Source organism: Colobus angolensis, unplaced genomic scaffold, assembly GCF_000951035.1.
Source record: "Colobus angolensis palliatus isolate OR3802 unplaced genomic scaffold, Cang.pa_1.0 Scaffold312, whole genome shotgun sequence".
Classification (NCBI taxonomy): domain Eukaryota; kingdom Metazoa; phylum Chordata; class Mammalia; order Primates; family Cercopithecidae; genus Colobus; species Colobus angolensis.
In genome coordinates, this window is record NW_012116400.1 from 1,577,988 (window position 1) to 1,604,917 (window position 26,930).

Below are 26,930 nucleotides of genomic sequence, written 5' to 3' on the forward strand. Positions count from 1 at the left end.
AATGGGACTGCGAGGTTCCAATTATTCTCTGATTGTGTAAGCTCCTTTTAGCTTATCCATCCCACTGATAACAGCCTCAAGTTCTAAACAAGATACAAAACAATCCCCGCCAAAACCAGTATCCCAACAATATGAGGTCTGAGTATTTACAAAACTAGGAGGATTTGGAATTAAGATCTTGGTGAAGCGACTAACATTGGAATTAGTTTTGTTTCACTCCAAGAAAACTTTGCAGCATGGAAAGCACCCCATTACAGTCAGCTGGCACTCCAGTAGAAACCCTCCCCACTTTCTGACAGAAGAATCACTGAAAGACATTGCAGGGGATGAGGGAAACAGTTTACAAAAAGTATACAGAAAAGAGTTCTGGAGACAGAGATGTCCTGATTCTGAGTAAAAACTTGCATAACTCTCCGTCTAACCACTAACAGCAGAGCAAAGGCTTAGGAAACTTAACCAAGATTTTAATTGCTGCCTAGATAAAGCAAAATCGATCTTACAATCTGAATCTAACTGTTGATTGCCTTCTAAAACCAATATATCAAAAAATTTTCAAGGACTGTAATAAAACCCAGATTCTACAACTTAACATTGACAATGCCCGACGTATAGTCTAAAATTATACAACATACCAAAAAAACTGGTAAATGTAGTCCATTCTCAAGTGAAAAAGCAAATAGATACCCAACCCAAATGGCGCAGATGTTAAAATTATCAGAGAAACATGCTAAAGTAACTTTTATAAGTACATTCTCAGAGTTAATTTATACTTGCAAGGAATATAGAAAATCTCAACAGAGTAGTAGAAAATGTAGAAAAATGGAGATTTTAAAATTAAAAAGAGGACAATGTTTTAAAATATAATGACCTTTACCATATAACCCTAACAATGAAATGGAGGTAATGAAGGAGTTTATCAGTAAGCATGATAATAGATAAAGCATTCAATATCAAGAAAAGAGTAAAAAGGTTAAAAAACAAAAGAAAACATCACAGTTCTGAGAATGTGTAAGATAAAATTCAAATGTCTAAAATACATATGATTACAGTGTCAGAAGGAATGTGGTGAACAGTGGGGAAAAATATTTGAAGACAAAATGACCAAAATTGGTGAAAACATAAATTTATAGATTTAATAAGCATGAAACACACAGGCAAGATACAGTAAAAAATGACTATGCCTCTATATGAGATAATCTAGCTGCTGGAAATCAATTATTTCAAAGAAGTCTTAAAAGCACCCAGCAAAAAAATAAAAAAGTTTATATTACTACAGGGAAACAACATTTTGAATGTTATGTTGACACAAGCCTGTTTTCCCAGCTACTCAGGAGGCTAAGGTGGGAGGATTACTTGAGCCTGGGAGGTCAAGGTTGCAGTGAACCATGAGAGCTCCACAGTATTCCAACCTGGCCAACAGAACAAGATCTCATCTCAGGAAAAAATAATAATAATAATAAAACTTAAAACAAAAAAAATTCAAATAATCCAAAAGAAGTCAAGAAAGGGAAAACAGGGACACAAAAAAGCAATCTGATAAACGGAAAACAAAAATAAAATTCAACCATATGTATAAATACATTAAGTTGCAATGGTCTGAAACGCTAATGTTTTTTCATCAGAAACCATAGAGTCGAGTATACAGAGAAACAACACCTTTAAATAACTGGAGAAAAGAAAAAAAAGTCTGTCAATGTGGAATTCTATATCCAGTGAAAATATTCTTCAGGAAAAAGAAAAGTAGAATGAAGACATTTTTAGCTAAAGCAAAACAAAGAAAAGTTGTTGCCACCTGACTGAACTACAAAGAAAGGGTAAAGGAAGATTTTCTGTCTAAAGGGAGATAATACTGGATAAGAACTTCATCTTCAGATACAAATGAAAAGCATAAGAAATGTTATCTATCTGGCTAAATAGAAAACATCATAGTTTCCCCTTAAGTCTTAAAAGAAATCCGTGACTGCATAACACAATAAATATATAAGACTATCCAGTGGGATTTTCAACGCATGCACATGTAATACATATGACCATTACAACACAAGGAATAGCCCATATGATAAAGAGACCTGTGCAGTTGCAGGTTTCTATATTTTATATGATATGCTATGATATTAGCCTAAATAAAGTGGGAAAGATTAAATACATAGATGGTATCTTCTAGAGCAATCACTAAGAGCAAGAATCAGTAAATTATAGTTGAGCGGCCACTATTTTTGTATAGCCCATGAGTTAAGAATGTTTTTTATATATTTAAATAGTTGCTAAAATTAAAAAAAGACAGAATTTTATAACATATAAAAGTTTATAATATATACATAAATTATATAAAATTATAGGTTCCTGGGTCCACAGATACAGTTTTATTAGGACACAGCTATGTCTATTTAAGTATGTATTGTCTTTGGCTGCTTTCATGCTATAATAGCTGAGTTGAGGAGTGGTGATAGAGACTATTACATGGCCGTGAAGCCTAAAGTGCTTAGTCTCTGGTCCATTATAGAAAAAGTCAGCTGAGCCCTTATAAGACATATTTCTTTTCTTTCTTTTTTTTTTTCTGACACAGAGTCTTGCTCTGTCACCCAGGCTGGAGTGCAAAGGGGTGATCTTGGCTCACTGCAACCTCACTGTAATATGCAATATGACCTTACTGCAATATGCAATATCAGACATATTGCTAAGTGCTACTAATAACTCAAATTTAGGCTGGGTGTGGTGGCTCACACCTGCAATCCCAGCACTTTGGGAGGCCGAGGCAGATGGATCATGAGATCAGGAATTCAAGACCAGGCTGGACAAGAGTGTGAAATCCCGTCTCTACTAAAAATACAAAAGTTAGCTAGGCATGATGGCACACACTTGTAATCCCAGCTACTTGGGAAACTGAGGCAGGAGAATTGCTTGAACCTGGGAGGCAGAGGGAACAGTGAGCCAAGATCACTCCACTGCACTCCAGCCTGGCCAACAGAGTGAGATTCTGGCAAAAAAAAAAAAAAAAAAGAAAAAAGAAAAAAGAAAAGAAAACCAATAATAACTAGATAACTAGGAAAATCCCAAAATTTGAAAATTAAGTACCACCTTACTAAATAACTTAGAGAATATAATAAATCACAGGAAAATTAGGAAATGTTTTGAACTAAATGGTAATAAAAATACAACATATGAAAATTTGTGGAATGCATGTAAAATGATACCTAGAGGAACAACAATGGATGCATACATTATAAGGTTCGTATGTCAATAAATTAGAAATAGAAGACCAGATCTAAAATAAGTATCAGGAGGGAAGTAGTCAAGATAACAACAGAAATGAAAGAAATAAAACAGAGATAGATAATAGAAAAGTTAGTAATGTCAAAGGCTCTTTTTTGAAAAGATCAACAAAATTAGTAAACCCCTGTCTAGATATCACAAAAAAAGAGAGGAACCAGAAAAGACCAATGTCAGAAATGAAAAAGCAATTAATAACCATAGATAACAGATAAAGAGAACATTATGAATAACTCTGTGTCAACAAGGGACAAAATGAAGTGGATGGATTTTATTAAAAATTTAACTTACCAAAATCAGTACAAGAAAGTATGCAAATCAGGCCTATATCTGTTTAAAAAATTAAATCTATTATCAAAGCCTTCCTATAAAAAAAATCTCAAGTCCAGATGATTTCATTAGTAAAATCTATAAAATACTTAAGAAATAAATAAAATTCATTTTACACAAATTTTCTGTAATAGAAGGGGAGTAAATATAATCCAGCTCATTTTATGAGCCAATGTAACTGGAGTAAAAGAGAAACAGGATATAGACACTATAGGAAAAGAAAATTGTAGACAAATATAACCTACTGAATATAGGCACACACACAAAAAATCCTTAATAAGCATTAATAAATCAAACAACATAAGAAAAGGATAATACATGATAGCCACACAGGATTTATACATGAAATTCAAGGTTGGTTACCCTTCAAAAATAAATCAATGCAACTCACTGTATTTTTAAAAAAGAAAAAAAAAATTCAAAAGATAGAAATTTGTCTAATAAAATTCAGCAAATATTCATGACCAGAATTTCTAGAAAACTAGAAAGAGTATAACATTTCCTCAATCTCACAAAAGACTTAGATACAGAGCCCAGAGGTAATAACCTATTTCATGGTAAAGACTAAATTTTTTTATTCTAAGATCAGACACAAGGGAAAGATACCTGCTTTCAGCACTTTTATTCAGTATTTTACTACAGATCCTAACCACTGAAGTAAGGCAACAGAAAGACATAAAAGAGACAGAGATAAGAAACTAAATATAAAACTTTCTGTTTGCATAGATATGTTTGACTAAATGGAAAATTTTAGATAATCTAAAAAACTAATGGAATATATAAGTAATTTTAACAGATATTAGGATACAAGGTTAGTATTAAAAAAACTCTTGTATTCTATACATTTATAAATACAACAATACATCTATATATGCATTATATAATCATCTATAAATCTATTATAGTAAAAATTTATTTAAAATAAATTTTAACAGTTCTATTTAAAATAATCCAAATATATATGTATATATAATATACATATGTGCATATATTTAGGAATATTCAAATATATGTATATAATTTAAATAGTCCTAAATATATGTGCATATATTTAAATATATATTTCCAAATATATATATATATTTCCAAATATATATATGTATATATATATATATGTATGTTTTGGGGGGTATTTCTAATATATGTATATTCCTACATATACATATGTATTTAGGAATAAGTTTAACGTAAACATTGAAGACCTTTACACTTGAAACTATAAAGTATTACTGAGATAAATTGGAGAAAAGATTATAAAAATAAACAAATATTATACCTCAATAATGCTCTTTTAAAAATGCCAAAAGGTAACTTTTACCGTATACAGTGTACTGTATATAAATAATACCTGAATAAAAATGTAAAGACAGATAACTTGATAGATAAATAGATCAATTGGTAGGTAGATAGTGAGTTTTTTAAAAAGTGGTTTGGCTTCAAATTAATTTTGCTAAGAAGTATTAAATTCAGATCTTGTGTGTCTATATCATACATCAAGTCTGGCACTAGGGCTCTTGAACTAAAAGGCGTAAAATGTCAGTAGATTAATTCTAAATATTTAATAGTATAAACACTGATTAATGAAGCTCTATGCCTATAGTAGGCAAGTTGTTTGCTTTTAATTAGGTAATATTAGATATTACTCAAGATGTTCTTGTGTTTCCAGCCTGAAGCTGATCACAGTGTCTGGTGTCTAAACTGCAAATAAAATGCTGTTTAGAAGTCTTGCTTTCTCATGAAATAGATGAAGGGGTTTGTTGGTCAATTATAAAACAAATAGATTTTTATAGTTTAATATACAACCATGATACTTGAAGTTATGACTGACCCTACGCTTAAATGAATTAAACTTACTTTAATTCACTTTTAGTTGTATAACTGTCATACAGTCCTTAAAACATAAAATTTCCTTTTCTTTATTATGTACATGTAATGACTAGACAACTTTGCCTTTCAAAATACCTTCTCAAAAAGTTACCACGGAAACTGATGTATCAATTTTAATGCTCACTAGAATAAACAAAATAATAGGTGATGTATTTGCAGTGTGAACGTGGACTTGAATAAATCCTTATCTTTATAAAGATTAGAGCTTAATGTATGTCTCTCACACACACTTTGGCTAAATAGTGAAAACACATGTTGGAAAAATGGCATTTCATTTGCATAACCATGAGGATATTTAATGAACAACATGCTAATTATTGTATTTCATATTAAAACATGGGACTATGTTAAAACAGTGTCAACTGGTAGAACTTACATACCTATCTGTGTGTATGTGTAATTACTGTTTCCAGGTAAGTTGTAGAATGCAAACTCATAATTATTACTGAGACAGGTTCATATCCCATTTTACCTTTAACAATTTTCCTAGCTTTTTAGAATAGATTTTCCAGAGACTTTTTCTGTTTTTCTTCTTAAGCATTTGGGGAGATTTGCCAATGTTAATCTCCCAAACACCTAAACTTGACTAAATTTGGAGACCTTTGGAATGTTTTTTTGTTAACAAAGAGAATCATTATCTAAAGGATAGGGTCAACAATGCAGTTTCACTCCTGACTTCCTCTGAGTCCTGACTTCCCTCCCGACCTCCCTCCTTCTGTCTGGTGAGTGGCATCAAGGTGAACTGTCAAAGATGGCGGATGCTGAATAATGGATAAGTGGGAGTCCCCTGACATAGGTTTGACAGCCATAAATATGAGTTTTGTGATTGCCTTTACATTCAAACTCAGGAACTGATGGAAAGAATATTATTTCTAAATGCCAAGCTAACTAAAATTATGGAGATTTTCAGTAGGTGTTTCTCTTATTAGTGTTTGAAGCAATTATAGAGAGAATGGGTCAGTTCAATTTTCCTCCTTTACTGAGAAAATCTTTTCTTGCTACTGCATTTTAGTTATTCAAATTCAAATCAGGCTTCTCATCACAAATGTTCTGTTTGTGAGAGACATTGCAAATCCCCCCACCCCCTACACCTTGCCTGCCCAGTCAAGCTGCATTTCCAGTGGGGTCAATATACTATGATATTAAATCAACAGGTAGAATCAACTTACATTTTGCGTTATGAAAATTGTTTAACTTACTGGCATCCTGATACATTATGTTTACTTTATTTCTCTGTGTTAATAATATAACCTCCTACAGCACTATGGGAAATCCGATCTAAAATGAATATGAACACTTTTGCACACCTTAGACCGCTCTGAATGAACAAGTTTTCAATGAATTCAGAATATCACAACTGAAGTATTGTATTCCGTAAAAAATGAGGTTGAGTTGAGCACAATAAGAGAACCTAGATCGATAGAGGCAGGGAAACATGCAGGACGGAGTTTGATCATTCTGATGTATTGCCATGACTGAAAATTCCTTCTTTCATCTTCTTTTGCAGTCATAATGACATAATTCCCCTTAATAGAAAAAAACAAATAGCAGATACTCACCTAACCTCTCAATGGAATAATATCGCTGCTTGCTGTCCACACGTACTGTCTCAGCGTAAGGGCTCCCAACGCCGTAACCGATAATATAACCTCGCACCACAATGTTTGGGTTCAAGGGAGGAGTCCAACTCATGATGATGCAGTTGGTCTGGGGCCTCACATGGAGAGAGCTTGGTTGATCAGGAACTTGAGATTCTAGCATTCAAAAAGAGGCATTATCAGCATGCCTCATAACAGAAAATGTAGCATGGCAGAACATCATTTAAGCAAGACGAATAATGCATCACCTATTGCCCAAGTCACTCTTTATTTCAGCATGTGATACATTTTCTACGTTGGATTTCACTGTCACAATATTTCTTAAGCACACAAGAATACCAAATTCTTTCCATGGGCATGGTAAGCACACAAGAATACCAAATTCTTTCCATGGGCATCAATGCATCTTCATTCAAATAGTGTCTTATTTGGGCTTTTTTTTTTTTTTTAATTTTTTTTTACATGTTTCTTCTTAGGTATCATTAATAAAGGGTGAAAACCAAGGCAGATGTAAGAAAAATAGAATGGAGAATAAAACGTCAATGCTGTCTCATCCAATAATTATTTACTTAATTCAACTAAAAACAAAAACAAATTAACCAGTATTTCTTATGTAATTGTCAGGAGAAACAGTTAAGGGCCATGATCTGTCCAGCATGATTAGGATGGTACTTGATTCATGGTTTATTAAATCAGTGAAAAATGCATTTATTATTAAAAGAAAGAAGACAGTGGCCTGGATTAAAGTCTCACAACCTCTAGACCTGTGCAAATTTGGTTTAATGCCACATTCTGTCATTTACCAGCTCTGTGTCCTCATGAAATTATTTCACTTCTCTGAGTTTCCCTTCTAAGTTGGCATTCCAAATATTGATTGACTCAAAGCCTGAGCTCTGGAAGTAAGAAAGAGCAGAATTCAAACTTGTACTCTATGCTCACTGTCTGTGAGATTTTGAGATATTATTTATCCTCTTTAAGCCTCAGTTCCCTAACCTGTAGAATGAAGGTATGGTGTTGAGAAGATTTAATGAGATAATTCATACAAACATATTCATTATGAGTAGCAAATAAATTCTCAAATATTGCCAGATATTAAAAAGAGAATGTGCATGTCACCCTCATATATATTTTCTTTTAAAGGAATTGTGTGTTGAAAATTAGTAAGTTTTAAAAATAAATTGTTCTGATTTTTATGTTATCATTCTTCCCTATTTCCTAGTCCTAAAAAAATATTTTCTTTCTGGACACCGACTGTTATTCAATTTACATTTATTTATTTATTGAGACAGAGACTCACTCTGTCACCCAGGTTGGAGAGCAGTGACACGATCTCGGCTCACTGCAACCTCTGCCTCCCAGGTTCAAGCAATCATCTGCCTCAGCCTCCTGTGTAGCTGAGATTACAGGTGCCTGCCACCACACCTGGCTAATTTTTGTATTTTTAGTAGAGATGGGGTTTCATCATCTTGGGCAGGATTATCTTGAACTTCTGACCTCGTGATCCACCCGCCTCAGCCTCCCAAAGTGCTGGGATTACAGGCTTGAGCCATCAAACCCAGCCAATTAACAAATATTTATACAACACCTATTATATTTGAGATTTGAGCCTCGGTACCTATAATGTTCAGGATATAGGAAGAACAAATACGGCAGACATAAAACCTGCACTATTGGAGTTTATAGTCTAATGAGAAATAGGCAAGTAAAAAGGCAGTTACAATAGATTATGATAAATATTTTAATTGGCTAAATACTAGCACATGTAGACTATTCTTTGAAAATCAGGGAAGTATTATGCAAAGATATGTAAGAAAGAATATGCCCATCCAAACTTCAATAAATGCTTAACACACTTCTTGGCAATTAATAAGCACTCAAAAACATTAGTGATTTGAATTTTATTCAAGTGATTCTGTTCATTATTTATGTTCCAGAAATGTCTGTGTCCAGTGATTTAGAAAATCTCTGAAGGTAACATATGCCAAATTACACAAAGAAATCTGATGACTAGAGGTAATATTACTTTTTTTCCTCAATGTAGTACCCAAAATTGGCACAGTCCCTACCACTTTTATTCATATGCAGCATTCCCACTTCTAGCTTATGTGATAGATGGAAGCATGTTCTTATTAAAGTTTTCAAAATAGGTACCATTTTCAAAAGATTCTAAAGCTTTTCAAATGATTCTAAAGTTGCCACATCGACAGAATTTTCTAAAGATGCTTTTTCCCCAAAGATGGCCCTTCGTGAGCAAAAAGGGAAAGCTATTATTTGTCTGCCCTAAAAAAGCCCATGATATAATATGCAAAGACCTCATAAAAAATTATGTCTCAAAATGTGGATATAAGCCTTAACAGCAGAAACACGTTGTTTGTGAAGTATATCCTAATATAAGCTCTAAGTAAAAGTAATAAAAAGAGATGAAAAGGATGGATTAACACTTTTCAACCCTATTGCCACAGTCTCACCAGTGCCCTTGAAATGTAATGGACTCTCAGTCAGTTCTGTTTAGCACATTTGAAGTTTTTGCACTGACTTTTAAAACAACAAGATAATCTGCCTAATCGTACACTAAGAAAATAAACTAGATCTTCTGTATTTATGACTTTTTAAAAGCAATATGAAATCATAATGATTTGAATTATACTAACGTCTTTTAGATTAAAACGAAAAACCGTTTAAACTGTTACAATGTTTTCAGAACAGTAACTATCCATATTTCTGAAAACCAATGAATAGTTCTTTTGCAAATTGGTTAAGTTAGTAACTACAGAATTTTATTCATTGGAGCTTTAAAATATCATTGTAATGTATACACCAACTGGCTCTTGAAAAAGAGGAGTTTTTAGAATGTAAGACTCCCTTTTATCCTTCACTGTATGAAAATGTTTCAGTCCTAGAGGCAAACCTCAAAATAATTTTTAAGATTAGAAAAAAAGTTAGTACATAAGAAGATATGTTGCCTCTTCATCTAAATACTAATTAGGTTTGTGTGTGTGAGAGACAGAGACAGGATCTTCTTCTGTCTCCCAGGCTGGATTGCAGTGGTGATATTACAGCTCACTGCAGCCTCTAACCCTCTGATTCAAGTCAACCTCCCACCACAACCTCCCTAGTAGTTGGGACTACATACAGGCGCCACCATGCCCAGCTAATTTATTTATCTATCTATTTATTTTATTTATCTATCTATTTATTTTATTTTTATATTTTTGTAGAGATGGAGTTTTGCCATGTTGTCCAGGCTGGTCTTGAACTCCTGGACTCAAGCAATCCACCTGCCTTAGCCTCCTAAAGTGTTGGAATTATAGATGTGAGTCTACATGCCCAGCCTTAATGACCCTTTATCACCAATTTAAACTCACAGGACCAAAAGGACAGTTCCTATCGAGGTGGTATTAGACCCAAGCCATTCATAATATATGGCCTCATCATCATGATAACTATGCCAGGAGATTGTTCATAATCCATGATAGCCAATTTATGCCCACTCACTTAATATAAAGGCAGAAATAACAATTTTCCTTTTATGCTACCTGAGTGAGTTTTCTCTAACATAGATGACCGTATGGATTAGGAAAGTGGTTATTATTAGAATGAACTATAAAATATCAATTTAGAAAATTTGCTGTGGAAGATATATAATATGCCTATTATTTATTTGGAGTCTGTAACTGAAATTTGCTGCTCAGAAGTACATGAAACATTTTACAAGTATCTTTAAGACACTGCTTGCACATATGAAGCACAGAGGAGTAGTAGAGTAGCTATTGAGTTAATTTGAAACCAAAGAGCACATTTTGCCTGAAATGTTTAAATTAATGAAGCTTGATATGGTTTGGTTGTGTTCCCACCCAAATCTCATCTTGAATTGTAGCTCTCACAATTTCTAAGTGTTGTGGGAGGTACACATAGGGAGGTAATTGAATCACAGGGCTGGGTCTTTCACATGCTATTGTCATGACAATGAATAAGTCTCTTGAGATCTGATGGTTTTATAAAGGGGAGTTTCCCTGCACAAGTTCTCTTCTCTTGTCTGCCACCATGTGAGATGTGCCTTTCACCTTCTGCCATGATTGTGAGACCTCCCCAGCTACATGGAACTGAATCCATTAAACCTCTTGCTTCTGTAAATTGCCCTGTCTCGGGTATGTCTTTAACAGCAGCATGAAAACAGACTAGTACAAGGCCCCAAATTTTTACTAGAGTCTCAATGATCAAGAAAACTAGGTCAATTGCCACTCTTGATTATATTATTGAATTATGGATTCTCTCTTGGTATTCTCTGGTTCTAAAGAACATGCTATTTTCTCTAACATGTATGTAGTCATGTTACTCTTTGTAACATATGTAACATATGTAGACATGTTATTCTTTGTAACAGATATGTAGACATGTTATTCTTTGAAACATTAATGTAGACATGTTACACAGGTTTCCACTAATGTGTAATGTTCACATGTGGCACACTAGGTCATGTATTACATTAATCCCTGTGACATTTCAACAACTACTATGTATCTCCTATATACTAGTCGTAGTTCTAGGTACTAAAAATACAGTGTTGGGAGAGGAAAGACAAAAAATAAGTCCTAATAAATGAACAAGACAATCGTGAGATCTTGATAAGTGCTATGCTGGTGGGACAATCACTGACTCATCCAGGAAATTCTCCCCATTTGAGTCTAAGGTGGATGATCTGAAAGGGCCTGTCAAGCAAACATCAGAGTAGTGAGCTCTGCAGGGAGAGGAAACAACTATTGCAAATGCTCTACTGCAGGGATGAGTTTGATATTCAGAGAAATCAAAGAAGATCATCACATCTGGAACATCAAGGATAAGAGAGAGGTTGAAAAAGATAAAAAGAGAGTCAGCCAGTAGGCATGTACAATAACATAGCTGTTATAAAGAAACCATATAAGAGTTCCTCCAGAAATTTAAAATAGAATTAACATACGATCCTGCAATTCTTCATTTAAGTATAAATGCAAAAGGAGTTGAAAGCAGGGACTCAAACAAATATTTGTACATCCATGTTGATAGCAGCATCATTTACAATAGCATAAAGGTGGAACTAACTAAAGTTTCCACCAATGTATAAATGCATCTTTAAAATGTGGTATATACGGTATATACACATAATGGAATACTATTTGGCCTCTAAAAAGGAAAGAATTGAATTTTTGAGACACGCTACAAGATGCACGAGCCTTGGCAATGATATGATAAATGAAATAGGCCAATCACAAAATTACAAAAACTGCATAAACCTCCTTTTATGAGGTACCCAGAGAAGTTAAATTCATGCAGAAAAGAGAATGGTGGTTGCCAGAGGCTGGGGGTTGGGGAGGTTGGCAGTTATTTTTTAATGGGTACAGCCCTTCACTTCTGCAAGATGAAAAGAGTTCTGGAGATGGGTGGTGGTGATGGCTGCATGACAACATGAACGTGCTTAATGCCACTGAACTGTATACTTAAAGATTGTTAGGATGGTAGATTTTAGGTTATGCCTATTTGTCCATAATTGCAAACAATTATAAAAAGAGAAAAAAGAGAGTGAGTCACTTACAGACCAGGTTACTGTAGGCAAGGTAAGTCAAGATAAGTAAGAAAGTTAGGTTTTATTCTAAGTAGAAGGAGAAGATCTTAAATGGTCTTGACTGGCAGGGATGGAAGGTGTGAAGTGTGGTCTCATTGATATTACTGAAAGATCACTCTATTTTTCTGGGTGAAAAGAAGTTTGGAGTGCAGGCATAGAATGAAACATGGAGACCGTAAAATTGCTTTGGCACTTGTCTAGGTGGCTGTTGTGAAGATGATATAAAGTGGATAGATTTAGGACATGTGTAAAGTATAGTTAACAGAGCTATAGAGTAGATGTGAGTGGTGCAGGAAAAGGGAGATTTAATTATAACCCATAGGTCTTTGACTTCGTAACTGTTGGTTGATGAACTGAAATGAGGAAAAACAGGTGAGATCTCCTTGGGTCATGTTCAGTGTGAGATGCCTATTAGCCAAACCTGTGGCTATCTCAAGGAAGTAGTTGGGTACGTAAGTCTGGGATTTTGGTGAAAGGTCACAGCTAGATATACGCAGATGTGGAAGCCATCAGCATACAGGTGGTATTTAAAATAAATGTGTATGAATAGAGATATAGTGTGACCATGTATATACAAAACTACAATTAAGATCATGCTATTGCTCTGCTCAAAACCCCCCAAGGTGTTCCCAAACCACATTGTAGGCCATGTTCTTTACAATGGCCTAAAAGGCCATAAATGATCTCTCTCTCTCCGCTTCTCTCTCTACCTTCTTCACCTGTGATTTTCCCTTCATTCACCTCACCCCAGTCATCTACTCTACACTGGATACTTTATTTTCCTCCTAGTGGACAGCAAGATTTGTCTGTGCCAGATCTTGGAAATGCAAGCAGTTGCCACCACATACTGTCTGCTGTAGATGGCACTGCCAAGTTGTGTCAGGCAGTTGGAACTTTTGACAAATATTCACATATTTGGTCTCCATTTAGCGTGCTGCATTTTATGGATCATTTTGTTAGAGTTTTGTTTCAGTCCTTAATAGCCTATATTTCTTTACAGCAAACTACATAAGGCAATTGATATACCCACACTCTGCCTTTCCAGGCAGGTCTGATACTTACAAATGTGTTCATTTCTATAGACAGGGCATGTTCTCACCAAAGGATATCACTTCTCTTAGGCCACTCACCTCTATAAACTTTAAAGGTTATTTGTTTATTTTTCATAGTGGACAACCACTTCTATTCACCATTTAACTCTACTTTATATTATTTTACCATCCTATTTCTAATATTTTGACAATATTCTCCCCCCCCTTTTTTTTTTTTTTTGAGATAGGTTCTCACTCTATCACCCAGGCTAGAGTGCAGTGGTGCAATTCTGACTCACTGCAGCCCTAACCTCTAGGACTCAAGTGATATTCCAACCTCAGTCTCTTGAGTAGCTGGGACCACAGGTAAGCACCACTACACTTGGCTAATTTTTAAAAGAAAACTTTTGTAGAAATAGGGTCGCCCTGTGTTGCCCAGGCTGGAAATATATATTTTTAATTTATTTTAAAAATTGATATGCAGCAACATTTACTTAGTGGTACATGGCTCTATGGGTTTTGATAAATGAGTAAAATTTTGGTATCCACCATTCCTGTCAAAATACAGAAAAATTCCATCACCGCCAAAATTTCCTTAGGCTGCCCCTTCACAGTCAAGCCCTCCCCTAATCTCTCATTACTAATTTTAATAATGAACATTAACATTTTCCCCTCCATGAATGGAAAAATCAGTTATTCATACTAATGTTTACTTATTCATTTGTATCATTAAAAATTTTTAAACCATATAGATTTTGTTTTTGTCCCTAATAATGACTAAACTTCATGGAGACCTATTATGCATGTGTCATACTCATTAATTTAACAAATGTTTTCTCATTTAGCATTTCACATATAGTTTGTACTGTTAGCTATTCTACAGATTTTGTTACTACCACAAGTTCTTCCAGTTCAACACTGTTTTGTAATTTTTAACTGCATTTTGTCTTTTTGTTTACTTTTAATATGTGTTTTCTATTCATCTTAATAGTTTTGTGTCAACCTAATGTTATTATTTCATGTTTTATTTTTAGCTACTTTTTTTTTTTTTTTTGCTTCGATAGAAAAAGAATGTAGAAGTCTAACAGGAGTCAATGAATACATAGCCAACACTCTTAAAAGGGAGTTTTGACAGCTCTACTCCTTGAAAACCACAACAATGAATTGTAATTCTGAAAATATGTGCCTCCTAAATCTAAGCCAATTAAACTGGCAGATCTAAGGATGGGGAATCTTTCTTCCCCCATGTCCTCCAATTCTTTATATCAACATACTTACTCCTAGTGATAATAAAGGTAGATACTAAAATAATTCACCAGAATCGACATCCTCTCTGCACCTTTGTACACTGGCATTTGCCTCACATTGATTATAACTCAAAAGGAAAATGAGGGGGAAATGTAATGTATTTTTTAGGGAAGAGACCCTCGATGACATGCCCAAAGTTTATCCTAACGAAACCATCAAGATTCTTCCCTTCCTTGATTTTCTCTTGCTCAGAGAAGCTGCAGAATCCCAATTCCAGATTACAGATACGAGTCAGCCCTTTTTTGGCCCAACAATTACACAAGCATGGTCTCTGTCTATCATGTTCTTGATTTGGCAAGAACCACCAGGAAGTTAAGATGCCTATATAGGGTAGCAAGTTGGCATGTCCAACAGAATACAGAGAAAATATAGTGAAGTTTGGTTTTATTTAAAAACTGCCGACTTCTTGAAATAGTGAGAGTAATCCTGACTGTTAGAGCAAATACCCTTAACGTGGCTTTCAAAGAGCAGCTGCAGACACCAGCCCTTCCATATCTGGGAGTTGTTCTCTCACTTTAGAGTTTAAGGATACCAGCTTCAACTATCACAAAACCTCACTAGTACTTTGTATCATTCTACCATGATGCATTTGATCAGCTACCTTACACTGAATAATCTCCATGGCCACTCAAACCATAAACCTTATTCTGTATGGGGAGACAGAGACCTTAGTCTTTGCCAAGTGGTATGCTAAATGAATTCTTTAGGCTTGTTTTCCTCAAAGTGGATTCAAATCGTATGCTCTCAAAACTACAGACCTATTGGTTTGTCCCAGAACAAACAAACAAAAACATCACTGTAACTTTAAAATCTTATGCCAAGCTGTTTTCTAGAAAACTAGGGCTTTCATTTTCATACTGTACATAAGCAAAAAGGGATGCATTCTACATTTATGAAAAAATACAACAGAGAGCAGCAGATATTTCTGGCTCATTTATCTGAAATTAGAGTTTGTATATAATGATGAAAATCAGTGAAGAATCAAACTATGTAAGTGTTACACATTTCTCACAAATACCCAGCTATGAATATTTTACATTCACCCACTCACTTAGTATTGAGTACTATGTAGCAGGCACTGTGTGAAATATCCAGAAGTTCAAGACAAAGCATGGTCTTTGTTTCAAGTTTATTGAGAAGAGTGTCGAAATGCGTTTAGAGAAAAGACATCTGAATGAAACTCAGATAAGAGAAAGCTTCCTAGAAGTGAAACATCTAGTGAGTTTTGAAGGACAAGCAGGTGAGAAATACATGTGAAAATATACTTGGGTAAAGAGCACGCTAAGTCCAAAAGCTTGATCCACCATGCAGCTGAGGAAGTGCACCTGGAGGGAAGTGCAGGTAGGCAGGCAGGATGGGATGACACAGTTGAGGCTGAGGGAAGGACCACATGGAGAAGAATCTGAGCAGTGAATTGACATCATCAGATCTGGTTCTGAAAAAATGACTCTGACAACACTATGGGGTCTAGAGAGGAGGGAGAGCAAACAGGTGTCCAGAAAATAGCAAACCTGAGGCTACTTTCTGGTGACAAATGATGTGAGCCTGACATAAAGTGTTGTGGTGGGTGTGGAGAAGGGAGGATGGATTCCAAATCTATTGTGAAGGTAGAAATTATAGATCTTGGTGATTGAATGGACATTGACAGGGAGTGAAATGGAGTTGAGGGTGATAGGGAGACTTTTGACTTGGATGACAAGTGATTACTGATACTAGTCACAAAGTGAAGAATACAATCCATCTTAAGGGAAATGATACTTTGAAAGATCAGCTCAAAATCTCCAATTGTATAAAAAGACTTTTGTTTGAGTAACCCATCTTTGTTATATTTAAAAATACCTGAAGAAAAAGTGATGACAAAATCCTTACAGCCACCTGTGGCCTTTCTATTTTTGAATTATATAAGATGTGATGACTTCACCCTCCTTTGCCTTCAGTTCCATCACCAGAATCAACCACTGTCAACTAGTTTGATGTAAGAGAAGAAAAACATTTTCTGTTCTACTAAAAGTACCGGCAATAATTTCACACTATTTAGTAACTAATCTGCTGCTTGAGAAGCCAGCTTTATTTTTATATTTATTCCTCAAACATACCTAGATAGGTGCTGTTTCTATGTTCTGTTACACTGATCTGTGCATTCCAATGATAGATAGTACTATACTGATTTTAAATCAGGCTTTATAGTAAATGTTAGTATTTATTATCCTTTTCTAAAATTTCTTGGGATTCTTTTGCATTTATTCTTCCATATAAATCTCTTTTTTCACCCCAGAAAATCCTTAATCATTTAAAATTTACTCTGATTAGAATTGTCTAAAATTAGTCATTGATTTGGAAGTAACTAATGTAATAATGATCAGATTTTTCATTCAGGAACATATGTAACTTGCTATTTACTCATGTCTTGTTTTATAGTTTTCAGTAAAATGTTATCTTTTATGATATACATTTGTTTACATCTTGTTAAACTTAGTCCTAGATATTATATTTTAGGTGGTTTTATAAATGCATTTCTTTTCAATGTTTAAACTAATTATTGCTACTAAAAAGAAAAGCTATGTTTTTGAAACATATTCTTATTAAATTCTCTTATTGGTTCTAATAGGTTTTTAGTGCAGCTTCTTGCAATTTTCAAATATGCAATAACACCATTTATAAGATTTCTTTCCTCTTGTAATAAAATGTTATGAATTTTAAAGTTTGTTTTTCTTGCCAAAACCTCTATCTTCTTGAATAACAGAAATCATAGGAAGGTTTTAAGCTTGTTTGGATTTTAAAACAAATGTGTTGAGTAGTTTACCATTTAGCATAATGTTTGTTTTTAGTTTTTTGTAAAAACAATACAATTTTGAAAGATTGCTTATATTCCTATAATACATTTTTAAAAAACTGCATAATTCCACAAAATGCCTTATTCAATCTATTGTTATATGATACCCCATTAAATTATACCTTAATTAGATGATGAGCTTTTAAGATGTACTGAACATACACTCTCCTTTTGTAACAGAAATGAATACATCTCTTCCCTAAATGTAGACAGCAAGGCTTTATCATCATGAAGAAGTTTCATAAGATCAATGGTCTGAGTATTTCATATTACCGTCAGAAAGAACTGCAGTCATGGCCAGGTGCAGTGGCCATGCCTGTAATCTCAGCACTTCGAGAGTGCACCAAGGCAGGCAGATGACCTGAGGTCAAGAGTTCAAGACCAACCTGGCCAATATGGTGAAACCCTGTCTCTACTGAAAATACAAAAATTAGCCAGGTGTGGTAGTGGATGCCTATAATCACAGCTACTTGGGAGACTGAGGCAGGAGAATCACTTGAACCCAAGAGGTGGAAGCTGCAGTGAGCTGAGATCACACCATTGCACTCCAGCCTGGGCGACAGAGCCAGATTCTGTCTAAAACTATACAACAACAAAAACAACAACAAACTACAGTCAAAGTCTGAGATCTACTTATTTATCAAAACCAGAAAAATCAGAAAGAACAACACACTGTTGAGCACTGTGTTGCCATTATCATAGTTAATTCTCACAAAAACCACTGTGATGGATACTGCTGTTATGCCCTCTTTATACATGAGAGAAACCAGGGCATAGGAAAATTATTTGCCCAAGAATATATGATAAGTGGACTGGATCCAAACCTAGTCATTAAGACTCCAAAACCAACCTGATCCTTTACATGGTACTTAGAAAAAAGTCAAGCAAGCCGTAGAAGGATCAGACATACCATGGGCACATTAAAGTTTGTTATAACCAAGACTTGCAACTTCTTTGAACATTTACCTAAGTCAAAACAACCTGTGCCATCCTTTGTACAGTGGAACTTTGAGATTCTGAAAAGCCACTTGCCCAGGAACCGAAACAGATACTATATTGCTTTTAAAAATTAGTTTTTGCTTTCCTGCTACGCTCCTTACATGTAAGATGAAATCCACTTGAATGATAATAAGGGGCTGAGTCTTAAATTTCACAGTGGAATAGCTACTGCACCACTGGTCCGTCGAATTCCCCAAAGCTATCTGTCAATTAGCAACATGGAATATCATAAATGGTCCCCATCAAAAGTACAAGAAAGAAAATCTATTCTATGACATGCCACCTTCACTCCTCTGTGCACACCAAATCCCATACTAGCATCAAGTGAAATCACCAGAAGAACACATTCTTTTGCTCACTGGTGTAAACTACACTCCTTACCCCAATTCTTAAATGAAATGAATTTGCAGTGAATCCATTTATTACCAGTTTGGGTTAATAAGGCTAATTACCTATTTCCTGGGGGCAAGAAATTAGGGCCAGCTCCTAGGTTCACATTTTTTTGCTGCATCACCATTGCACTTTCTTAAGTCTGCACTGCTGACTTTTTATAGTTAAGCTCCTCCACTTCAGGGTAGAGATTCAATTTTAAATTACATGATTATTTATAGTGTATAGCAATTTCCACCTGTTCACTCCAAAAAAAAAAAAATAGCATAAACAGATTTCCAAGCTCAGTTTCTTGAAGGATATTTTGTTGAATTCTATCACAAATTCTCTCATTTCTTTATGCAAGACATTTACATGAAAACCCTGGGAAATTCTAATGATCTTGGTTTTTGTTTTTTTTTTTAAGCTGAAATTTTGAGGCACAAAATAAATATTTTAAAACTTCCCAGCTGTCAATAATAGCAAAGTGCTTTCCAGGGAAACCTGAACAATGTGGTTTGGTTTTATAATTACTTTAATGAAACATCTAATTAAAAGGACAATCCATGAGGAATTGGGGTATTTCTCTGAGTTACAGTTATCTTCACACTGCTTAAGCCAAGTTGAGAAGGCAAGAGGAACTACAGAAGTCACAGGAGGCAAGGGTTTCCTTTAACAATCTGCAAATAGCACTGTTTCTGTTTAGCTGACTCGCAGGGCTCAGAGTTATGGAGTAATGTGTAGATGATTCTCTTGGGGATCACCACCAGGCTCTGAAGCAGGGGGGTAAGTTATACAACATAATGCATCCAGAGAGGCCTAATGATGCAGTTACCTTCCAACACAGATATCTTCAGCTATAGCAAAGAATGCTTCCCATTTTATGTGGTTTAAAATGATTGCTTTTTCTCCTTATCCTTAATTTTTGGGAGATCAAAGCAATTCTATATGGAAATTTCTGATTACAGAGCATTAGGACTCAAAATTTAGAACTCAAAGCTTTCCAACATCACCTAAGAAACTTTTGGTGCAAATCATTTGTATCTTATTTTATGATTTAAACATTTACACAAATACATTAAAATGAGATGAATATTTAAGGAAATCTTTTTTAAAACAGAGCAAACTAGTAGGCTCAATTTTCTTTTGTAGCTACTAGTGACCACTAATGATCTTGTTCATTCCTTCAAATATTAATTTCTATCAAGGGTTACACTTTTTAATATATAAATAGTGCAATCAAAAGAAGAAAACCAGAAGGAAAGAAAGGAAACCAAAATAGCTTTTAGGAAGTGTCACAGTTGAAAGTGATCATGGATCAATAAATTGAGAAGGCCTTTGGTACTAACAGTTTGTTACAGCAAGTGAAACACATTTCCCACACATTTACAGTTAAGTGCTCTGAAATGGCTTTTAGTTTTCATTATGTCTATATGTGAACAATCTCAAATGTCTTCTATGCTGTGCTACACACACTTCCCTACAATCCTAGTTGACAGAACCCCCTTTCCCTGAAGTTTCTAGTTCAAGTTCTACGTGTTTTCATGAAATCTTTTCTAATCAGTGCAGCCATTATCTGTCTGGGTCTCAATAGAGCTGTTCTTGATGTTTTCATGTTTGTACTCCCCATGATTCAGCACACTGTATATTCTTAAATTATATTTCATAATAACTACATCCATACCCAAAGAAAATGAAGGAATTCTGCATGTAGAAAAGTTCAAACAAATCCAATTAAAAGCATTTATTAAAACTCTCATGAGCATGGCATAGAGACTCTTGATGGAAATAGATGCATAAACTGGATTATAGTTAGACTGCATTGATATGAAAAACACGGAGTTAAATGAAAATTTTGTGTCTTCCAATAAGTGGTGATTTTATATTTTGGTTCTACTTAAGTTGTGACTCATTCAGAGTCAGGAAAAAGAGCACATAAGTCAAGTAGAGAGTCCGTTTCATTCTGGATATTTTGTAAGACCTTAGCACCTCTGCTTCATTTATTCTCTCTCCTTCCAGTAGAAGATACAACCCCTTAGGTTTGGGTAAATGATATGATCTCACTTCTTAGAATCGTTTTTTTTTTTTTTTTTTGCCTTGAATCACTGTGTTTATGGTCATCAAGTCATTTCTATGGGATTAGTGGAGGCTTTTCTTTGATCCCCTACACTGGACCTCAATGCACAAAACCTAATTTTTTTTTTTTTTTTTTTGTGAGATGGAGTCTTGCTGGCTCTGTCTCCCAGGCTGGAGTGCAGTGCACAATCTCGGCTCACTGCTACCTCCAACTCCCAGGTTGAAGCAATTCTCCTACCTCAGCCTCCCAAGTAGCAGGGATTACAGGTGTGCACCACCACACCCAGCTAATTTTTGTATTTTTGGTAGAGACGGGGTTTCACCATGTTGGCCAGGCTGGTCTCGAACTCCTGACCTCAAGTGATCTGCCTGCCTTGGCCTCAAAACCTAGTTTTGAGCTCCACAGTTGCTAGCTGACTACTTGATTAAGTTAGTTAAATTTTCATAGCTTAAGTTACTCACCAATAATGTAAGGCTAATAATATATACTTCATAAGGGTAGATGAAAGGATAAAATATAAATCTATAAAATTTAAAAATTAATTACCAGGTAAATAAGTTAAAATAGAAAAAAGTAACTATTTACATAGTTTATTATGGCCACCCTTTTATTTTTTACATAAGACAAATTACAACCTCATGACTTTGAGATACATATGGCAAGAAGGATGCCAATCACCAATTAGGCTCTATTCAGGATGACTGTTCTTGCTTTTTCTTCTACCTGGAGGGCTCTAGTGTGACCTATTCACATGACTTCCCCTTCACTTCCTTAAAGTCTGGGTTCATTTTTATCTAAACAGAGAGATTTTCTCAGCTCCTTATATAAATCAGTACTTTCTAATCCTTGCTATCCCCTCTACCATGCTGCTTTTTCTTCAGAGCACCTATCACTGTCTACCTCCATCTGAATAAAACTTATACTCCTTGGGTGTAGGGACTTTATTTATTGTTTAACCTCTAGTACCTAAAGTAATGTCTGGCATATATAGCTCTTTAATGAGAGATGTATGCTGAATAAATACATGAATGAAAATTTTCTAAGCTATCAGCGACGGGTATGAACTCTGAAATGTGACTTTTCGTAGCCCCACAACTTTTCAATTATATAACCTAAGACAAGTTAAATAATATCTCTAAGCCCCAAGTTACTTTTTTGTAAATTCCTATATTACCTCTAGGGTTGTCTTAAAGTCATTGCCTGTGTTTGCCTACTTAGAATACTTTTTTTGTGTGTGCATGCTTCAGCCAGAGTAATCTCTACAAAATGCAATTCTAATTAAGTCACTATTTTTTTAATCAACCTTTGATGACTTGCCTAAAACAAAGTTATTGCCTTAATGACATCCTTAGACAATGTTTAACATTCTTAACTTTGTCTTGTCATATTTAGAACCTGCTTATCTTACAAACTTCATCATATGCCATCTCTGTGTTTCATTCTTGATGGCCTTTTTCAGTCCCCAAACAGCATCATTGTCTTGACTTTAAAAACCACATTTACCTTACTCTCTATTCCTTCCCCTCAATTGCCAATGTATTTTTTGCATACCTAATTCTTATTCATCCTTCAGTTCTCAATATAAACGCAAGTCTGTCTGTTTGCCTACCAGTCCATCCATCCATCCATCCATCCATCCATCCATCCATCCATCCATCCATCCTAAGTTGAACTATAGTTTTCAAGTACCCAATCAGGTTTTAACTATAACAATGGCAACTTCCTATACTTCACCTAAACTGTCTATCTTTGCTATATTCTAAGCTCCCTGAGAAAAGAACCGAGTGTTTATTATTCATTATTTATCAAAGCTCAGCACAGTGCCTGATGCTTAGTAAGATTTCTATACATATTCATTGAATTAATATACAGTCACATGGCAGAGATTAATATTATTATGGAAATATCACCTATTGATTGTTTAATGCTACCATAATTATTTAGTAAAACCAAATCTGTGGCTATAGAAAAATCATGAATGATGGCGAGGAATTCAAAAAGAGAAAAAGAGAAATATGAAGGAGAAAGAATGAGGTGGAGGAGTTCAAGAAAGAGGAAGGGAGACATGAGAAAGTGTAATAAAAGAACTAGGAAAAGAATGAAAGTGAGGAAGACATGAAAAGAGAGATTAAAAGTAGAAGGGAAAATAAGGGAATATAGAGTTTTTGCTCTCAATTTTTACTGGAATAATTTCAGGTGTATCAGCTAAGGAATAAGAGAATTTCAATGTTAGCTATAATAGGCAATTATCTTGTACTGTCACATTTTTAATACATATGAGTTTATCTTTATATCTACCTTTAGTTGACACTAGTTTTGATTACCTATCTTTAGGAATACTTATCATATCTCACTTCTTTTCCAAGGACCTCTCATTTTTATGAATTCTTACCTTTTAAATTTCTAACTCTAATTCTATATATTTGTTTTATTATTTAATGTTTTATTCTGTCACTTCATTACCCATTCCTCTTAAATTTTATTTTAAAAATTTAGTCATGATGCTTTTATTTCCAGAGCAATTTCTTGTTTGCTGATTTTCAGGATTTTGCTTATATTTAATTTATTAATACATTAATCTTATAGGAATCCTAATATCCTACTGATGAATGTTTCAGGACAACTATCAGCTAAGCAAATAAATTAGGTTGTCTTTTATATCAAGAAAAGGTAATGATAATATCATAAGCAAGTAAGAAACTACATATAGATGTTTTTCAAAAGCTTTATAAAAAGCAAGAGGAGCTATATTATATAGTTATAGTTCATTATTACTATGATACATTACACTAATTCTTGTGAACGAAAAGGTTAAGGACAATTATTCAAAATAAAATAAGAAGAAAATATCTTATTTTAGATGATCTTGAAAACAAATAACTTGTTATGAGGACCATGATTATTGCATAATCAATGCTACGTCTTTCATGGGCTAGCATTATTTACATGGCATTGCTGAAGACTATGTATTCACTAATGTTTCCCTGTTGTGTTTAGAATATGAACATATAATAAGAATGAATGTCACCAAAGTTAGAGTTCATGCCTTTTTTAAGACACTTTTTGAAACTGAGGTAACAAGAAGATAATCAGAGTGATAGTAACTGGGAAAAAGTCTTACCATCCAGATCATTCTCTGGGGTCTCCGCAGTATACCAGTTGGAAGGTGGTCCAGTGCCATTGACTGTCATGGCTGACACCTGGAAACTGTACTGACTTCCTTTCTCCAGTCCTGTGAAAGAATTTTCCACAGTGGGGGAGAAAGTTACTATGCATCAAGTATTCCTGCCTGGGTTCCAAAGAGCTTCAGCAAAATTGTAACAATAGTGGACATGCTTTACATTGTTTGTGACTATTGTGGTAATGATTATTTTGACTAAAAGGGTAGAAATATCATAGCAAGAAATCAAATTAATTTTTATAATTCTTATGAGTTTTTCCATTTTATAAAAATACGTCCATGTAAAGAGCCTAGGGGCAGATGCAGAATATAAAGTATAAATGATGAAGAAATAATCAAAAATTGCATGGATCATTTTTCCTTACTCTTTGGAAGAGCCATGTCTATAAATCAAGAACAGTCAATCTAAAAATTTATGTCTCCATCATTCATTCATGGTCTGTGATTATGTTTTCTTTAGGCCAAAAATCAAGAATCCAAAGCCAGTGCACTTCAGAAGAAAATATTAGGGCTTTGGTCTCTTAAAACCATCTTTCAGGAATATTTTGTTTTCCATTAGCTTCCACGCAAGAGATATAGAAAATCAATCTTTATGATAATTTTGGCATAATATTGTGCACAATGATCACATTAGGGTTTATTTTTAAAAGCACAGAGAACACAGGTAAACTAGAGAGGCCACATGGATCATTCATCTGATACATGAAAATTTTTGATGTAAGTGACTTTCCTTTTACCAAAAGCTCAAAGTAGCTTATTAACATGATAAATTATTGTAAAACAAATGATATTTGTGAAAAGATCATATGACATTTTTGAGACTCAGACTAAATGATTAAGTCCTTAAACCTCAAGGAATTAAGCAACCCTGATAAAGATAAAAATGTAACCATTATCCCCCATTCATCTGAAATAGTCCAAGAAAAAAATGCATAATAAAAGAAATTACATATTTGAAATTTTTTTGCATAGGAAGATGAACACTTAGTAGTAAGGGGAATTCAAACTTACTATTAATAGAAGATGGTATTTTAAATGATGGTTAGAAAGGATTAGTTATTGCAAGGAATGAACAGTTGCCTTTAATAAATAGTACTATTAGACCATTTGATAAATTCACCTACATAATGATATTTATAACACAAATTTCTGTCTCTAAAGAAGCTTCTAATTTTATAAAATAGGCTGGGAGCTCCATGAAGACATATATTGAGACTGTCATTGAATGTGTTCTTGTTTTGTTGTTAATATTATTCAGGTTTTAATTGTATATTCATAGGACTCACAATAGTACCTGAAGCAGAGAAGATGCACACACAAAACAACACTTGAAAAATCTACTAAAACTGATTGGGTACAACAATACTAAACATAGAGAAAATATTAAGTTAATATACAGCATTTCAACCACATCAACAAGATGGCAAAGAGATGCTTCAAACATAAGGCCTCTGTCATTCCTTAAGTAGGTTCATGCTCACTTTGATTTGTTAACATGGTATTGATCTAATTTTGTTCATTATTTTCATCATTTCATAGGCACTGTTGTTGATTACTGAGGCAGAGGGATTACAAAGATTTTCTGGGAAATTAAAAAATTAATAGGGAGAGAACCTTGAGAAGAAATGGTTACCTACTCATAACAGCTTATGACTTTCATAACGCTCTTGTTTAAAATAAAGTTCTAATCCATCAACAATGTACTTATGCTATGTAGAAGTTTAACTTCACTTTTCTTTAAAATGAATAAGCAATCATGTCAATACTGTCTCCAGTGATTGATTTAAAAGACACTTTGTGACGGTCAGTTATATGTATCAACTTAGCTAGGCTACAGCACCCAGTTATTCAATCCAACACCAATTGAGGTACTGCTGTGAAGGTATTTTGTAGATGGGACTAAAGTCCATATTCAGTTGACTTTAAGTAAAAGATATTGCCATAGTCTATTTGGATGGCCCAGATTCAATAAGATAAAAGGCCTTAAGTGCAGAACTGAGGCTGCCCTGAGGCAGAAATTCTGCCCTGCCATGGCTGTGGACTTAGCTTGAGAGCTCCAGCCTGTCCCTTAATGGCCTGCCCAGTGGATTTTGAAATTGCCTGGCCAGCCATCATAACTACTTAAACCAATTTCTTGCAATACTTTTCTTAGTATGTATTTCCTGCTGGCTCTTTCTTTCTCTGGTAGAAACCTGACTGATAAACCTGTTTTAAGTAAAACAAAGTCTGCTAACAACTTGAAGTTATCATTAGAAAGCAGTTTAGATTTTTGTTGGTCTAAAGTTTGTTTTATCAGAGACAAGGATTGCAACTTTTTCTTTCTTTCTTTCTTTCTTTCTTTCTTTCTTTCTTTCTTTCTTTCTTTCTTTCTTTCTTTCTTTCCTTTTCTTTTCTTTTCTTCTTTCCATTTTCATGGTAAATATTCCTCCATCCCTTTATTTTGACTCT

The 26,930-nt window shown here is 34.4% G+C and overlaps 1 protein-coding gene across 1 annotated transcript in view; it reads right to left on the reverse strand.

Moving 5' to 3' along the window:
- The window catches only part of DCC (DCC netrin 1 receptor), a 1,279,089-nt gene that overhangs the window by 222,373 nt on the left and 1,029,786 nt on the right, over positions 1-26,930 (reverse strand). The window contains exons 14-15 of the mRNA XM_011950993.1: positions 24,423-24,533; positions 7,047-7,241 (exon numbers count right to left, since the gene is read on the reverse strand). Coding sequence (XP_011806383.1) covers positions 7,047-7,241; positions 24,423-24,533 — 306 coding nt within the window. The remainder of the gene's footprint in view (positions 1-7,046; positions 7,242-24,422; positions 24,534-26,930) is intronic.